The 19,105-nt window shown below is 43.2% G+C and overlaps 1 protein-coding gene across 1 annotated transcript in view; it reads right to left on the reverse strand.

The window, feature by feature from the left end:
• LOC147708518 (kinesin-like protein KIF28) overlaps positions 1–19,105 on the reverse strand; it is a 685,351-nt gene that overhangs the window by 508,258 nt on the left and 157,988 nt on the right. The window contains exons 4-6 of the mRNA XM_086927203.1: positions 14,764–14,988; positions 12,734–12,888; positions 3,599–3,710 (exon numbers count right to left, since the gene is read on the reverse strand). Of these exons, the coding sequence (XP_086783329.1) occupies positions 3,599–3,710; positions 12,734–12,888; positions 14,764–14,988 (492 nt within the window). The remainder of the gene's footprint in view (positions 1–3,598; positions 3,711–12,733; positions 12,889–14,763; positions 14,989–19,105) is intronic.

The following is a 19,105-nucleotide window of genomic DNA, read 5'->3' on the forward strand; positions in this document are numbered from 1 at the left end:
CCAGCATGGCCCTACCACCATTTGGCGCTGACTGGGGTTAAACAGGGTTTGTGGCACCCGAGGCCTTGAGGCCGGCACAGGCACCCCGCCATGGGTAGCTGACTGGCGTTGAACAGGGTTTGTGGCACAAGGTGCATTGCGGCCGGCACAGGCACCCCGCCATGGGATGGTGACTTTGGGTGCATTGAGTCATTGGCACCTTAAGCTGGTGACCGGGTGTGCAGCCTGCGATGATGTCCCGTCCCGGCGGTCCAGACTGCTCAAGATTTGTGTGTCCTACTGGACCGCAGTGTAGACCGAGCCAGGGGGCAGCACGGGCCTACCATCACGTGGCCTCACATCCGGGAACACAAAGTTTGTGGCACCCATTGAGGTGAGCGGGTGTGCAGCCTGCAATGATGCTGGGTGCCCTGGTATGTCCTATGCCAGGGAGTAATCAAGACCAAGGACCAGGCATGAGCCCTGGTGGCCTACGGAGCCGGGCTGCATGATGTGGAGGGTGGCATGTCTGTGGGGCCATGGCTTGTGGCTTGCAGCGTCACGTGGTGGGACATCCTGTATACACGCTGGTTGCGGAAGGTGAGCAGTGAGGCCCAGGTGTGCATGGGAAGGCAGGCTCCAATGTGCGGTGGGAGGGGCTGTGGTGCATCTGCCTGGGTGTGCATGGGCAGGCGGGCGATGCTGTCGTGTGCCAGTCATGTATCTGAACTCTGCTTCAGATGACAGCTCTGACTCAGATTTGTGACCTGGTGTAATGCTAGACATACCGGCAAGTGGTTGGTGAAACACCGGTGGCAGCAGGTAAACAGTGTGGCCTGGGTGCGCAGGGGCGACACTCTCTCTCTCCCCCTCTCTTCTTCTCTCTCTCTCTCTTCCCTCTCTTCTTCTTCTCTCTCTCTCTCTCTCTCTCTCCCTCTCTTCCTCTCTCTCTCCCCTCTCTTCCTCTCCCTCTCTCTTCTTCTCTCTCTCTCTCTTCCCTCTCTTCTTCTTCTCTCTCTCTCTCTCTCTCTCTCTCTCTCTCCCTCTCTTCCTCTCTCTCTCTCTCCCCCTCTCTTCCTCTCTCTCTCCTTCGCTCTCTCTCTGTCCTTTGATGTACGCAGGACACACCTTCTCATCAAGTTTTTTGTCTTGCAGGCTGTGACCAACGGATTGAATTGAGGGTACCCACCATGGTCTTCATTTCATTTGTGTGTTAATTTCAATAAAGTTTTGTTGGTTGCTTCGAAAGTGAATGTGTGATGCTCATTTCTGTGATGACACATGCATGTCACCAGTTGTGATTGTGCGACATCAGGCGGATTATTTCTACACGTTGAGGTGTAGCTGATGTGGCATATCTTTGGTCAGGGGGTGCCAGGGAGGGGTGGTCCTGGGTGTGGTGTCTGAAGGTGTTGTGGCCCTCTTGGGTGTCCGTGATGCATGTTCAGGTGCTCCATGACACTGTTTGTCTTTAGGTGTGGTTGTGGGTTGTGCTCCCTTTTGTGGTGCAGACTGGGGTCCAACTTTACACCAGGTCAGAGCAGGTGTAAATTTCCTGCTGCTAACGCGCCTTATCACGTTTTTTGTGCTCTTATCGCCAATCTGGCTGGTTGTTGAGAATGTTGAGGTGTGGTGTTGTTGCGGCTTTTGGCACAGGAATGCCTACTCTGTATCTCATTAGCATTAGTTGCGGGAGTCCTCTGTGGTGATGTTTTTTGCAGCTACTATCACGGGTAAACTGGTGCTGTGGGCTGTTAACACTAGCTTGTGAACTGGTAGGTAAATTTAACACGACTCTGGCTGCGTTAAAGTGCCGTTAATTCGGCGATAGCTCCTTGTGAATATCCCTCACAGATTTCTCCTGCAAATGCATTAGTCATTAGAACATACCTTGACATTTCGGGATACTCGTACAGCTGGAGCAGGCGAAAAGTTTTCTCGGAGCACTCAAAAAATAGTTCAGATGTTGAGGTCGTGGTATCAACCGTTCTTTTTGATACATGCAAATTATTCTCTATCTTTTCCTGCCAACATGTGTGTCGTCTAATGCTGAAATCTTAACAGCAGACTACATCAGGGCAGGATTATATATATGACTGTGTTCAAATATCCCTAGAGTTCCTTTTCTATAACACCGTCATATTCCAGCCCTGATGAAGTCTGCTGCTAAGATTTCAGCAATTGAATAATAGAGCAAAGCCTGCTCTCAGAGGAGGGGCCCTTTCACAGGACTCATTTCACACTGAGGGGCATCACATAGATCCCTGCAGCCAATGCACTACCACAGTGGGTCCAAGGCCTCTGATTATCCAATAGGTGGCCTGACTTTGCGTGTTTATTGAGCTTGCAGTTGGACCGTCACTACTCACGTGGTATGAATTTTAGGGGCACCTCAACAAAAGTTGTACGGGTCCCCTTATTATTTTGTGTTACACCACTTCCCCCAAGCTGTTCCAAAATCATGGTCCCATTTAAATCCTGTGAGTACCATTAAATGGGTACTAGTAACACCATTTGCTTACAGAGCTTAGAACTGGCAGAAGAGAGGCGGTGGGTTGGGAGGGGGATCAGGAGGTAAGCAAGGTCAACCTGAGGGTTATAGGGGTAGTGCTGTCTTCCGGCAGGCAGGTGACCCGAATGTAGGTTAATTCTGTTTAGGGCTGTAGTCAAGAAGGGTAGGGCCAGCGTGCAGGGATGGAACAGCAGCTTTCTTTGTCTTCCTCCCTGTGCACAGGGTGGCCTAGTGCGATCTTTCCCCCAGACCCTTTCATGGGTAGCTTATGGCACCATCTATCAGCCGGCTCTTAAACAGTGCCCATGTCTCTTGCCCTGTTTTCATTCTGTGTCCCTAAGTCAGTCTCTACTTTTAACTCTACACATTGCTCCTGTCTCTTATACTCAGTGATCTTCATATTGTCCCATTGGGCGCTCCGAAGGTTTTGCCACCCACCATAAGAGAGGGAAATCAGTAACGTACTTGTTAATTCTATGCATCACATCCCAGTAATCTTATTTACCATTCTAACTGCAGAGCTGAAATATTGTAGTTAATAATGCCCCATATATTTGAAAACATGCTTTTTGTAATTTAGCCTTGTTGGCACTTGCCAAGCCAATAGGTTCTGAATGGCATCAACTTCCAATCTGGAAGCAGGGGGTGGAACCCCTTCTTTGCACGTGACGAAAAATAGTGAAAATCACCAATATCGATCACATTCCTAAAATAAATGTAAAAGTAGGCCAGCTACACATATGTTAAATGTACTATTCTATGTGCTTCACAGTCCCTAGTGCTGCTGTGAGTCACGTTTAAGTAACACATATACAGAACAGGCGATTGAAACGTTGGATATTGAGTAATAATGTCAACTACAGGGGAAACGCTCAGTTTATGTTTGCAGTGTACATAGACCTTTCATGATTTATGCGATGCTGCCAGTATAAGTATATTGTAAAAAAACAAAAACGTAAGTAACTTTTAGGTGCACCATATCCAGCGTTCTGATAATTCGGTGTAATGTGTATCTTTTAAGGACTGAAAAATGTACATATGCTGCAATAGGTTTATCCAAAGGTAAAGCACGCGGTACCAGACTTAAAATCAAAAAAAGTAATTTACCATAATAGTCCTGCTGTTTCCACCCAGAGCGGACTGTAAGAGCTTTGTTAGGACAGAGTCCCTGTATGGAATATGGAGTACTTTCTTTCCCATTGCTGCCTCGGCCAGAGCACTGCAGAAAAAAGAACAGGAGTAACAGAGGGTTTAGGGAGCATTTTTCTTCGAATGAAAGATTCACCTGAAGACCTATTAATCCAAGCAATAACATCAACAACACTTTTTAACTCAAAGAGCATCACATTGCCTGGAAGAGCTAATATGTGCCACACATGAGACTTTCCACAGTGGTAGGGGGGAGAAAGTGATCATGTACGTCCCCATTGAGCGACAGAAGCCACCATGGGACTGAACCATTTTGTGACACCCCCCAGTGATTACAAACTGAATATCCAAAATATGGTTGGCGATAAGGTCACTTTACGTCCATCAGGTCAGTTACACGGAGTCTCACAACTGGCGTCTGAAAAGCGGGTGGTTTGTGGGTGGATGCCTGGGTTCCCCTCTTATACATACTCCGAGAACCACGTGGTTTTCAGGCAGCGCTTAAGGTTCTCCATCCTACTACTCTACAGATTGAAAGTGACCTTACCTGCAACCCTTTTCAAATTACAACCAGCAAAGAACAAATTGTCCTTGAGAAAACTCGCAGGCTGAAGAGCATGGACCAAAATACATGTTGGTTATCATTTATTCTTTATTTCGGTTAATAATAACCATAAAAGATTACACAGAACGATACAATTATTCCACAACTCATCTTGTGCAAGATAAAATACAGAGCTGAATAGAATAATTGATTTGGAAGTAAACCTGGGTATAACCAAACAGTTTAGCTATGTTCTGACGGTATTACAATTTCATAAATATTAGGTAATTAAAAAGATATTAGTAAAAAAGCAGATTTGAGGAACTGCTCTTCCAGGACTTTCTAAAAAAACAAGCATTGGCATAGCCAATAGGTCTCGCCTTTGGGACCTTATAGGTGTTTAGCCATGCAACAGTTGATGTTGCACCAAGGATATTGTGCTGCAAAACTAAACATTTATAAGGTCTTGAAGGCGAGACCTATTGGCTATGCCAATGCATTTTTTTTTTATGAATGTGATCTTGCGTAGTGTAACTGGTGCTCATGTGTAGGTCTCCAATTACTTTGAGTCAAGTTCCTGTTGTATGAAACTGCAAAACAAAAAACAGTCCTGTCCCTGCTTATAAATTGCTACAAGCCATGTTCTCACATCGTAATAGAACAGAAGGTTGCAGGGGTTAATATTATACCAACCCAGTAGCACTCCTGTTAAAAACGTTTGAAGAATGAAAAACAGATCCTGCAGAGATTCAAACCATGATCCGCAAGTTACGATTGGCCTTTGGCAGCAGATGTCTTGACTTCGTGAGCTATGGTACATTAGGCTGTTTGATAAAACCGACCTGAACTTTTTATAGTAAAGATAGCTTATTTTTATATCACTATTACACTTCAAAACTCTGTGATTGTGCATGTTTTTTGGAGCCAAGGACATGAAGACCACCAGCAATTTTTATTGGTTCCCCGAGCAGGGGCGGCTCTAGGCTCATGGCGGCCCTGGGCGGGGAGCGTAGGTAGGGGGCCCCGGAAGAGGGGGTCCGGGCAGGGCGGAGCGCGGAGGCCAGTGAAGAGGGGGGCGGGGGTCAGGGTGTTTGGAAGTGGAACAGAGCAGGAGGCCACCAAATCCCTGCCAGGGGCCGCCACGCACATATGCATCCATCCTCATAGGATTATTATATTGATAAGAGTGGCTCAAATCCACCTGAGCAACTTACCTCACTCATCTATCACTCTCATATAATAAGCCAGCCAGGCAGTGGAGAAGAATTAGAAATATATTTTATTGGCCATAATACATGGGACTGAACCATTTTGTGACACCCCCCCCCAGTGATTACAAACTTAATATCCAAAATACGGTTGGCGATAATGTCACTTTACGTCCATCAGGTCAGTTACATGGAGTCTCACAACTGGCGTCTGAAAAGCGGGTGGTTTGTGGGTGGATGCCTGGGTTCCCCTCTTATACATACTCCAAGAACCACGTGGTTTTCAGGCAGCGCTTAAGGTTCTCCATCCTACTACTCTACAGATTGAAAGTGACCTTACCTGCAACCCTTTTCAAATTACAACCAGCAAAGAACAAATTGTCCTTGAGAAAACTCGCAGGCTGAAGAGCATGGACCAAAATACATGTTGGTTATCATTTATTCTTTATTTCGGTTAATAATAACCATAAAAGATTACACAGAACGATACAATTATTCCACAACACATCTTGTGCAAGATAAAATACAGTGCTGAATAATTGATTTGGAAGTAAACCTGGGTATAACCAAACAGTTTAACGATGTTCTAACGGTATTACAATTTCATAAATATTAGGTAATTAAAAAGATATTAGTAAAAAAGCAGATTTGAGGAACTGCTCTTCCAGGACTTTCTAAAAAAACAAGCATTGGCATAGCCAATAGGTCTCGCCTTTGGGACCTTATAAGTGTTTAGCCATGCAACAGTTGATGTTGCACCAAGGATATTGTGCTGCAAAACTAAACATTTATAAGGTCTTGAAGGCGAGACCTATTGGCTATGCCAATGCATTTTTTTTTTATGAATGTGATCTTGCGTAGTGTAACTGGTGCTCATGTGTAGGTCTCCAATTACTTTGAGTCAAGTTCCTGTTGTATGAAACTGCAAAACAAAAAACAGTCCTGTCCCTGCTTATAAATTGCTACAAGCCATGTTCTCACATCGTAATAGAACAGAAGGTTGCAGGGGTTAATATTATACCAACCCAGTAGCACTCCTATTAAAAACGTTTGAAGAATGAAAAACAGATCCTGCAGAGATTCAAACCATGATCCGCAAGTTACGATTGGCCTTTGGCAGCAGATGTCTTGACTTCGTGAGCTATGGTACATTAGGCTGTTTGATAAAACCGACCTGAACTTTTTATAGTAAAGATAGCTTATTTTTATATCACTATTACACTTCAAAACTCTGTGATTGTGCAGGTTTTTTGGCGCCAAGGACATGAAGACCAACAGCAATTTTTATTGGTTCCCCGAGCAGGGGCGGCTCTAGGCTCATGGCGGCCCTGGGCGGGGAGCGTAGGTAGGGGGCCCCGGAAGAGGGGGTCCGGGCAGGGCGGAGCGCGGAGGCCAGTGAAGAGGGGGGCGGGGGTCAGGGTGTTTGGAAGTGGAACAGAGCCGGAGGCCACCACATCCCTGCCAGGGGCCGCCATGCACATATGCATCCATCCTCATAGGATTATTATATTAAGGATATATATTGGCGTGGTGGCCCCTGGGTTGCACATGCCTAAGGCCGCCCCTGCCCCGAGGCTGACCCTATGATTTCATCGACATGAAATGACCTTTGTTAGACTGGAGAGGTTTTATTCTGCAGTGTCCACAACATTCTGGGAAGTAGAGCATTGGATAAGCTATTTCTACGTGCTTGTCCTCCCCAAGTCTATGTAACTTTAGTGGAGCCACCCAAAGAAGACCACAATGCATAGCTACCAAGTGGTCCATATCGTTTGTGCAAAAGTTAAGCCACTCCTTCGCTTTTTGCTTACCCCACATTGCTTTCTGTGTTTAACAGTTTTGATTCTGACATTGTCAGGGTGAGCCTGAAAGTCACAGCTTGCCATGTACTGTCGAGAAAGAAGGCAGCACTGGCTGAAGACTTGAGACATCACGGAGCCAAACGGCGGTAAAAAGATGCAGCGCTAATCATGATATAAAATATTGTTAATAGTTGCGCTAATAATCAGCCATCAAGAATGCTATGGTTTTTTTGGTACCTTTTGGGTTAATGTAGTTGACATAATCATAGCTTTGTTTCCTTTCTGTGTTTAAGCACTGCAGCTCAAAACTCCCAGACTTGAGCGCCTTCACTTCCTGTCACTTCCTGTGTCAGTAATTGTTACAGTATGATCATACTTTGGCAGGAGTTCTAAATCAGAGGGCAGCCGACACCCTGGGAACAAATTACACAAACACAGTACTCTGTGCAAGAAAGTGGATCCTGGTCTAAGACCTCTTTATTGACTGCCACAAGTCTGATGCACACCTAGCAAACTTTATGGCTCCAAGTGTCCCATGCAACGTGTCAGCAGCCCACAGTCCTGGCTTTTTAATCTTCATCCCTTTGCATTCTGGAGTTTCTACCTTGTAGATTCACTTTTTACAGCTTTAAATACTCCGACTTCAACATTCTTCGCATGCTCAGAAAAACATTTCGCTGGATCCCCCCCGAAACAAGGAAAACAGTCACCCACGCTCTAGTCACGAGCCGACTGGACTACGGTAACACCCTCTACGCAGGTACCACCGCTAAACTCCAGAAGAAACTACAACGAATCCAAAACGCCTCAGCCAGACTCATATTAGACATCCCACGCAACGAACACATCTCCGGTCACCTTAAAGACCTTCACTGGCTACCCGTCAATAAGAGGATCACCTTCCGACTGCTTACCCACGCACACAAATCACTCTACGACATCGGACCAGAATGCCTCAACTCTCGACTGTCCTTCTACACCCCCTCCCGCCAACTCCGTTCTTCCAGCCAAGCCTTCGCCACTGTACCTCGCATCAACAAGACCACCATGGGAGGCAGATCCTTCTCATACCTGGCTGCCAAAACATGGAACTCACTCCCCGCTTACCTTCGCCTCACCCAGAACCACCTAGCGTTCAGAAAGCAGCTTAAAACGTGGATATTTGACAAATAATCCACCTCCCCTTCCTAAGCGCCTTGAAACCCTCTGGGTATGTAGTGCGCTATATAAATGTTTTGACTTGACTGACTTGACTTGACAGGGACGCAGCTGGGGGAGGTGTGGGAGGTCCACCCCAAGCGTCACTTTTTTGGGGGCAGTGGTAAGCCGCAAGCGCATAGTAAGTTTACTTTTTTCTTTACTCTCTCTCATTGGCGTCGCTAAACACCTCCCGCTCATTGTCATCTGTCGCTCGCATGCCTCCTGCTGGGCATCGTCTTTCACCAGCACCCTCCCCCCACTCTTACCGGCACTGGGCAGCAAACTTAAGGCTTGCCCTGGGTGTCAAAAGCTCTAGCTATGCTATTTGAGACACGGAGTTCCAAATATTCGGGGGGACATCCAAAAAGGCTCTGTAGCACATTTTCTTTTCATGGAAAATCTGTGGTTTTAGTAGCAGAGAGCTAGTACTTCGTGGGGATCTGCATCCCTCTGAGAGTTTTAGCTTTCTTGAAAAATACCTAGGGGTATTGAAATGTAGGGCTTCATAAGTCATGCACGCAATCTTAAGTTGTATTCTTGCCTCACAAGGGAGCCAGTTCCTGGATTGTAGAGCCGGGGAGATGTGACTATTTCCGTTTGTTCCCTAGAGACAAGTCCGGCAGCAGCGCTAAGGAAGGCTCTTAGAGGGGTCAGCTTGTATCTAGGTAGGCCGCATATTGTGGCACTTCCATAGTCCGGCCTGGGCAACACAAGAGCTTGGACCACAAGCTTAAGGTCATCATGTGGGAGGAAGGGTTTAAGAGTCCTTAAAATGTTCATCCTTTGGTGACAGTGTTGATGTGATCCTGCACATTCTGTTACTTGTCTAGTGTAATTCCCAATGATCTAGCACAGTGTATAATGTGAGGAGAATAGTTCAGGGGTGTTAGATGCTTCTTCCAAAGGTTCATCTTGGTAATGGGGTTTGGAGGAGTAATGAAGAGGAATTCTGTTTTGGCAGTGTGAGCTTGAGATGGTTGCCAGTGAGCCAATGATGAATGTTTTGTAAAGTTGAGTTGAGGTCTATGATGTCTTCTCGGTAGGAGATTTTCGGATAGATATAATTGTGTGCTATTTGCATACATGTGATAATGAATGTTAGCAGATTTCAAGGAGTCTGCTAGAGGTTCCAAGAATAAATTTAAGTAAATGGGTGAGAGAGCTGATCCCTGTGGAAACCCAAGGGTGACCGCAGAGGGCTGAGAAAGGTATTCAATCGCCTTGGCTTCTGTTGTGAAGGAAAGAAGTAAACTGTTGCAGTACAGACTCTGATAAGCCCATCCTCTGTTCAAGTAGGTTCAGTAGACAGTTGAGTTTAACAGTGTTGAAAGCAGAGGATAAGTCAAGTAGTATCAGACGACATGATTTATTTAAGTCCAGCATTTTAATATGTCATCCACAATGTGTGTGAGTGGTGATTCAGTGCTGACACATTGACAGCAGCAGGATTGGTGTTTAAAGTTATCTGTGTGGTTGCAGAGTTGGATCTGGATGCATTTTTACGGAAGCTTCTCCAGAGTGTGGATGTTGGAGATAGGGCAGAAGTTGTTAAGATCTGAACAATCTGCACTAGGTTTTTTTAAATGGGGGTTACCTGTCCTACTTTTAGGCAGTCTGGGATAGTGCCTTGACGTAGCAAGGCATTTACAACCTTAGACCATAAGAGGAGAATAACGACTTTGATCTCCTTTGAAGATCGGAGGAGGTAAAGGGTTGATGAAGTGATTAGATGGGTTGAAAGCTGAAAGAATGTTGTAAATATCACTTTCATTGAGTGGTGCGAAAGTGTGTCAAGAGTTGTTTTTGGTGACCTACCCAGGGGGACCAATCCAATCAGAAGTCTAGGAGGTGTGTGGAAAGATGTGTGAGGCAACCAGAAGTAGTTCCCTCGCTGATTGTAGGTCATGTTCAGCGGTTTTAGTTTTTCTGATTAAGGAACCAACTGCTCACTGTTTGGGATAGTGAGGTACCAATGCCAAGCGTGTTTGGTATGTTGAGCCATTGTTGCTTGACGATTTCGAAAAGTTTTTTGGGTCGATTTCTGGCTTGGTCTAGCTGGGTTCTGAAGAAGTTGACTTTGCATTTCTGATTCTTACGTTGTATTTGTTCCTCTCTGATCTTAAGCGTTTTAGGTGTTCCATGGAGGGTGAGGATCTCCAGGCTCTTTCTGCTAATCTCAGATTGTGTCTTTTAGAATTGAAGTTGTCATTAAACCAAGGTTTAGAGACTTTAGTGATTATGTTTTTTTGTTGAAGCGGGGCAATAAGAGTCAAGGGCGACCAAAATGGAGGTATTGTAGAATTCTGTGAGGTCATGGACATCAACCATGTCCATCTGAGGAGTCAGGCGTTGTTACAGCGGGTAGATAAGCCGTTAGGGTTTATATTTCGAATACTCCTTTTCCATTGTTTTTTTTTCTTCGATTGAGATCTCTTCGGGGTTACCACAACATTGATGAGGAAGGTGATAAGGTAATTGCCTGTCCAGTCACAGGGGCTAATTGACTCCAATGTGATGTTGTCCATTTTCGAAATGATAAGGTCCAATGTGTCACCCTTATTGTGAGTAGGGCTGTCACAGATTTGGGTCAAGTCATGGTCTGATAGAAAAGATTTAGGGCTATTCACTGCATGATCATTCAGGTTAATCCTGTGGAGGTTAAAGTCCCAGAAGAAGATCTGGGTCACTGAGGGTCATCGTTGGTTGTGATGACTTCCCTGATTTATTCAATGAATGACAGATTGTCTCCAGGAGAGTGGTAGAACGTGTGTCTTTACAAATGAGACTATTGTTGCTAGAGATATTTATACAAACATTTGAATCTTTCTGCATGTTTCTGCACATTCAGAGCAATTTTGCCTTTAAAAAAATACCAAACCTGCATTAAACAGCATGCACAAGTAACTTCGTTGCACCATAAAAGTGCAGACTACAAGTATTAAAAACATAATAAAATGCAGCCTAGGCTGTTTAAGTAACAAATCAGAGCAAATCAGTTGAATACAATTGATTTACAAGATAATGCATCCTTTGCTACCTAGGCATATTCTTGCTGAGACACAAACACCTCAGCGAAAGTACTGTTAAATGGACTAGAAAAGGGTCCGTTGTGCTTTCTGGAAAGCCTAAGCTGGTAGCAGATTATTTTACAGCCTTAGACCGACATGTAATAACTTAAAATGGACAGTGCTTTGATTCCTGATCATTTTTCCTCCAATCTACCCATAAAGCACAGTTAGAATAATCATTGGATAAAATTCATAAAAGCCAAAGTGACTTTGGTCAGATACATAAAGTAATAAAACAGATATTAAAGTAATTCCAAAACTGTTAGATAATGTAAATCATAATAATAAGATTAGTACACTTTAGCCTCCTTTTGTAATAGGAGTATTGTACAAATCAGGGGGGGCTCGCTGCCTCAGATTTATCAGGGGGATTGATTGCAGACTCGCCTTTCGCCTTATCCTCCACGCGATTAACAAATAGTGTGATATTAAACCGATTCTAATATCTTTTTTCCAACAAATATCTAACAGCATTTTTAATTTAAATATCTAACAGCGTTTTTATTGAGTTTAATTTTGAAACAGAGATTCTTTTTTTTACTCTTCATTTTTTCAAGCCAGCTCTCCACGGATATGTGTGCTTTTTGGGAAAGGTGATTGTGGGACCATTTAACAAGGAATAAAGTACCTCTGCCATTCATTATAAGTATATCGCAAGTTATCTCAGAGTTTCATAATCATATAAAGGAACTCAGCCTTCAACTTTGCTCCCCTATACATGGTCATGGAAGCCCTCGGTGACTTGCACGATCCTTATAATGTCCGGCAGAGGTACTTTATCCAATACACTACATGTGACTAGGGATGCAGCAATTCGCCTGTGAAAAGGAAAGTTAGAGTCACACTTTTATATAGGGATCACAGGCTTCTTGTTTATATATAAACCCAATATCAATACCTTATATGGGGAACAATGTTAACCCCGATGCTGCCCAGAAGAAGTGCATTGAGGTGGCATTTACCCCTCGCCTCTGTCTTACCTTACTGATCGAGTGATGATGGATCATTGCGAAAAAATGATTTTGAATACTATTACAGTTCTGGGGTTAGAGGAAATATATATTAGAGGAAAATACACAGGATGGGTTCAGTGGTGGAACCAACATAAAAAACAATTGGTTAGGATCAGTATTACTTTAAATTCTTGAGGATACATCACTGGATCCCCTATTTATCTGTATTATGCCAGTGATAAACTTTCTGATGTGAAGATAGTAACTCTAAGACCATTACATGTAAATATGGATAACTTGTATTCAGTCATTCTGTACCTTATCACGTTTCCTAAAGTGGTTAAACTGAGATTGACACAAGTCCCTTCTCTCAGACGGTCTCCTTCTGATCCAGAAGATTTCTGTCTTTCACTTCCTGCCAAGTCCACTAAATTTATGATGGATTGCTTGGTGATATCTTCTTCCAGAAAGAGCTGTATAAGGTTTTGAAAAGATACAAATATATATATTTTTTAAATTGAGTGATTCATGCTTTAATGACAACATCATCAGAATGCTTAGGTATCTTGTGTCATTCTGAACAAAATAAATAAACAGAATTTGAAACAGAATGCTTCGGTACTCCTGTATGAATAAGCTTAACTAATAATATGTTTTGTATACATTAAATGACACGCCCTGCAAATGCGGCTTGAGGTGACCAATTGAACAAGAGAAAACTCCTCTTTAAGGAACTGTGAGGAATCAGGGTGAAAATGCAGGTTCTTCAGGTAAGGAATTGAGAATAACCCATTAGCCATTGCTAATTGCCACCTGCGACCCTCCTTGAGCATAAGAAATCCAAATTGTTGAAGAATGTAGAGACAAACCTGCGATTACACATCAATATTTAAATAACACCCTACGAATTATTTGATTGTATTGTCATAGGTTGCACAGCAGATTCCAACAGAATGTTTGGAGCCTACCTGTACCTGACACAGGTATGTATTCTCCTGTCTGGCTGTCTGCTTTTGTTGTAGTTCGATTTTCCCATCAAGCGGTGCTCCGCATTATATGTCTAAACTGCTCAGGAGCCTGCAAATGTTTCACTCTGACCCTTAGTATTCTGGAAAAACTTATACTGAGCTTTAATATTTGGACTGGAGGCTGAAATCACAATGGGACATATTATCAAGAACAGCGTTAAAATTATGGCAGCGATAATGAGCCTGATAATAGGCCCTTGTGAATTCCCATAGAAGCCCAGGTTCTGGTGTGAACCTGGGTTTTTTATGGGAATTCACAAGGGCCTATAATCAAGCTCATTATCGCCGCTTTAGCTGCAGTTTGCTATCGCTAAAGCTGCGATAATTTTAACGCCGTTCTTGATAATATGCCCTAATTAACCTTGTGCAACAATATGCTTTGGGGTGCATCGGCGTAGAAGAGCTTGATGAGAGAAATCGAGGGAGTCATGGACAACTGTGGGGAAATGTTGCAAGGTACAGACAAACTTCTCATCAAAAGGATGCACAAATAAACCGTATTCCTGGATCGCCAGCACATTAGCAATTCCTCTACTGGGGAAAGCAGTAAAGGTGAGGATAACGACAAGGCCTATGCTACTGCAAGAGACTTAGATGAACTTGACTGAGGAAAAATACAACACCGACAGTCAAAATACTCCTTGAAAGATAAATATGTTGTAGATAGATGGCAATGTCGTCACACAAGATTCCAGAGCCATTCAGGTTGGTGATAAGTTCTTTATTTCATGCTAGGCCCTTCATTTACATCCACAGTCTGATAGGTCCTGACGGGGCTCTATTCTCACTCCATCTGCAATCAACTCCCAGACCTCACCTAGCACACATCCAAGTCCCACGCGTCATACAATTCTCCCAGCATCCACACCCAACTTCCTGCTCCATGTCCACTCAGTCCATGCGTCACAGAAATGCTGTGCACCCTGAATATCGAACCCCGGATATTAAGGGAGCAGAATATTGAAGACAGAATATGGGAAAAACAATACTGACAGGTAGTCTAGAATTTCTATACCTAACTACACATATATGTAACTAAGCTGTACATGTATCTTCATAGATGTGGAGTTAGAAATAGTATTCTATACTTCCCTATCTGCACTTACCTTTCAATACTTTGTCACTTGATATTCTCTTCTGTCATCCATACTGGTATATGATAATATGCTGGGGGTCGATATTCAGTAGTTCAATACACCACATCATTGCAAAAGAAAAAGAAATCACTACCATAGGTAAACAGGCATTGACACTCACATAACTAATAGGCACAAATGTTGCCCCTCCTATGGATACCTGCTTGTGTTGCATTTAATTTACCTGCTTGAACTGGATGGTGATGACCATGTGGGATCGGCTGCTCGACGCGTTCATGCTGGTTGAAGCGGTGGTTCTTATTTTAGCTCCTTGCTCCATAAGCCTCTCAATCTGCGAATAGCTTTCACAAGGCACCAGCTTCAAGCCATCCACATAAAAGCCTTGCTGCTGGTCTTCCCTCACCTTCAGACCACCAGCCTTCTTAGTCTTAGAGAGGAGATCTGTTACCTATGTCGAAAAGGACATTTCATGTAGATCAACTATTCTTCCTACATCACAAAGTTGCGCATATGCACTGTTAACTTTAATTGCCTTGTATATTAACTAAAAATAATGATGCAAGTAAGGAGAATCAGCCTTGCAGTTAATAGGTATGATTCAATTACGACATTTGACAAATCTTTCTTCAGAGCCCATATTATACATAAGGCTCACTTTCCCTGCTGGCACCAGGGCGTGTCTAATTTATATCTGAAATAATGAAGTCTACCAATATCATGGATAGTACTTCAAATGGTAAGGCGAACGGCAGAATTTGGCAGATTTTTGTTTTCCACGATTACCCAAAAAATGGCACTGATGTGAAAAGTTCCAGTGGCAGAAATTGGCATAATTTGCTTTTTGGCAATTAAGTGAAATTATTGAAAAATTACATAAAATGAGGTGAAACTCAAAATCAGCATTTGGCACTATAATTTAGCGTGAAATGAGCCCTTGCATGTATTTTGGAAGCGAGGAAACATTTTGCGCAAATAAATTAGTGTAAAAATCACACCAACTACAAACAGCAGTCACTCGCGTTCGGGCCAAGATATTTGCTCTCATATATAATTGTGCTACATTTTTGATGAGTGCGGCACATAATTACATGAAGTGGCATAGTAACATTGTTTTGTAACAATAATAAGGAGAAATTATGAAGGAATATACTAATGTAACAAACATTTAACCCAGGCCTATAGATGTAAGCAAAGCTGATGATTCAGGCTACATCAATTCATACAGATCTGCTCAGGAACATTTTTTGTCTTTGTTTTGAGCGTGCCAGATTTTACAATAGGTATCACCTACCGTATTCAGTAAGATTTACACTGGCTTTGGAGAGGGCTTTATTTCTGTGGACCAATCAGTGGCCGCCCATAATAGAAGTATGTTAAAGCCTACGTGAGGGGCCTACCCTATTGGCAAGCCAGAGTGGTGCGGAGCTGTGTCAGATCTTACCATTCATCTACTTGTCAAAAGACAAATGTGTGCATTATGGATGTGGAATGTAAAAGAAATTGAGCCTATGTCGATCTCTAGGTGCTGGTCAAACGTTATCTTATGTTCAGCAAGATGTTCTCAAAGCCTACGAGACAGGAAATCAGCAACTCCTTACAGTCTCCCTTCAACCGGCTCCAGAATGTGAGAGGGTCATGGTTCATTCTGGAAAATGACATGAAGCAGGGGGAAACTCTGGACAGGCACACATACACACTTAAGGATGGCAAAGAAATCCACAGTAAAGAATAAAGCGAGGACCTGATTCCCAAACCTTTTTCTATGAGTAGGGGTGTCTTACTCCAGGCTCACATGCAATGTATTCCTGAATTTCTAGGAGTGAGACAGGCGTAAGTGTGCCTTCCTCCTGGAAACTGCTCACAGAAATAATTTGGCTATTCGGGTGTAACTAACGTTTAAGGCAACACTAAGACACAATCTTTCATAGGAAAACTTTTGCTTGTCGGCCTCCACGAATTTATCACTCAAAATCTTATAAATTAAGCTAAAGCATTATAAGCCCACACATACTGTGAAGTGTCATTCATCTCTTAACTGAGTATGCATGGTTTAACCCCTTCCATGCTGGGCCGATTTTGCTGCTGTGCTGGACTTTTAAAGAGTCAATGGGTTTATGACGGCCCCCAGCCGTCATCAGCACACGAGCACTGTAATGCATGATGGGTGGGGGCCGTCATCAGCATGGAAGGGGTTAACAGATTTTTTTGGCTCCAAGTCTGCGTAAATGCCCACCCTCCTGTTTGAATTCACCTGATAGAGAGATTACAGCACTCTAAATTGTATGGGTGCACAATACTCATGGTTTAAACGCACTCACATGTGTTTTTATCGTTTGCAGAGTTTCATGATTATCAAGATGCATTTATTCAAAGTTATATTAGCATCGAAATGTAGTGTGCACATTTAAGTAGGACTTTGTATGTATTAAAGAAACCTATAATTCCTGTGTGTATAATTTGCAGGATGAAATATTATTCGTGCAATGTAATTTGTGTCTAGTTTACGTTGCCTGAATTATAGGCCCAAACTGTTGGTTGTTTTGAGTTTCGTTTCTCCTTGGTTGCTCAAGAATTATAATTAAATGAATCCTTTTTGTGTTCGAAGACAGTATGTTCTCATCCTACTGCAGGTGGAGAAATTCGACCTCGTTGTTCTTAGATTTAAGGAGATGCCCGGAATGTCTTTGAAGAAGGCTGGAACGTGAAAAAGGGAGGACGCCTTCCGTGTCTGGCCTATCTGAGAACCAAGGCCACTGAACATTGAACAAATGTAATTAGAGCTTCTGTGGAAACTTACTGAAAATGTTTGCAAATGGAAAAGTTTATCTTATGACGTATTGTGGGTTAAACATTGCCTTTTTGTAAGATGCACAGGGACAGATTCGAGAGATTTCTGCTTATTTTCGGAGGAGAAGGAGCATCCTAGAACGAGCTCCATAGCTTTAAGCTATCAGACCCATTTGGCGTGAGTACTTCTTAGGAAGTCAACATGTGCTGACACCTTTGGGATAGAATCGGGGAAATAGGTAGGATTTCCATGTAGAGCAGTGTAGGGAAAGATACTTTCGTTTTCTTCTCTAATGAAAAGAGAATTGGACTCAGCTTCTATTCTTTGTTGCATATCAATTTGGGAGTTCATCATATTATGCCTTTTGTGCCGATTGAATTATATTCGTAGATTTGGCTCTGTACTGATTTTTATATATCTGTATACACTGATATTGAGGTGTGTTTATATTTAATTATTTTTGGCCTTATAATAAATGCACAAAACTGAAATTCGGAGTCTGTGGTCCTTTAAAAGCATGACTCAATTGAAAGTATACCCTTACGTGTTTTGCTCCCCTCAAACACTTTTAGCGGCTATAAAAATACCATCTGATTTGAATTTAGTAGGGAAGACAGGGAGTATAATTTAGCGTAATCACACCTAAAACTCAAACAATACAGAAATTACCCACCCATTTCACATCTCCCAACGTTACACATGTGGCCGAAATATGTTTTTTGGTACAACTTCTGTATTATATTATGAAACTTTTTCTTAGGTCATTTATAATCCAAGCAGTACATAGCATGTAGTATAGGCTCTGGCACTCTTCTCTTTGTATTGACAAGCTTAATTTGTTGAAAAGGGTAGGGTGGAATGGCTTTGCTGCTTCTCAGAGACCTTCTGTCAACATTTATTAGCATCAACCAGTAGGTTATTGTAGGAGTTATCAGATAGGTCAAAGCCTTTAGGGCAGAGCATTTGAAATTGGGTTTTATTGTGCCTGAGTGGCAAAGAGGTGATCTGCTGAGAAAATAAGCTGAAACCAATGGGGAGAAACCATATCCTTGTGTCGGGGATATACGGTTTGATGACAAAGGATTCGAAACACAGAATGACTCCCATTAGAGATAAAAGGCCTTGTTTATGAAATACAATGTTGGTTTAATTCACACTGCACCCTACCACCTGCTATGTTCCTAGTTGAACAGCCATGTCTTCAGCTTGTTGCGAATGTAAAGGAGTGGTGTAGTAGTTCTGATTTATTGAGGAAGTTCATTCCAGTTTTTGGCAGTGATGAAGAAGAAGGAGCGCCCTCCGATCTTGCTTCTGGGGATGCTTGATATTTGTGCGAGGAAGAGAGAGCTGGAGCATAGTTGTCTTAAGGGATGGTAGAGTTGGAGTCGGTCATGTGTTTTAGTGGGGCTTGTAGGCGTGGATGACCAGCTTGAATTTACAACGTTTCTGGATGAGTAGCCAGTGACGTTCAGTGAGGAGGGGAGTGATGTGGCCTCCTCTGGTGATGTCTAGTATGAGTCTGATGGCAGTCTTTAGAATGGTCTAGAGTCTTTATTTGAGTTGGTTTGAGATGTCGACGGAGTGCATTGCCGTAGTCGAGCATTCTAAGGCTGAGGAGACAGGATGCGATCACCAGTGGCGGCTCGCTCGCAATCGTGGTGGTGAGACAGGATTTTAAAAAATTACAAAAATTAACTTACCTTCTCCGCTGCACCTCTGCATGCCTCTCCCGCCGCCACACACCTCTCCTCTGTCTGCTGGAAGCACCAGAAGAATC

This window comes from Lissotriton vulgaris, chromosome 6 (assembly GCF_964263255.1).
Source record: "Lissotriton vulgaris chromosome 6, aLisVul1.2, whole genome shotgun sequence".
Classification (NCBI taxonomy): Eukaryota; Metazoa; Chordata; class Amphibia; order Caudata; family Salamandridae; genus Lissotriton; species Lissotriton vulgaris.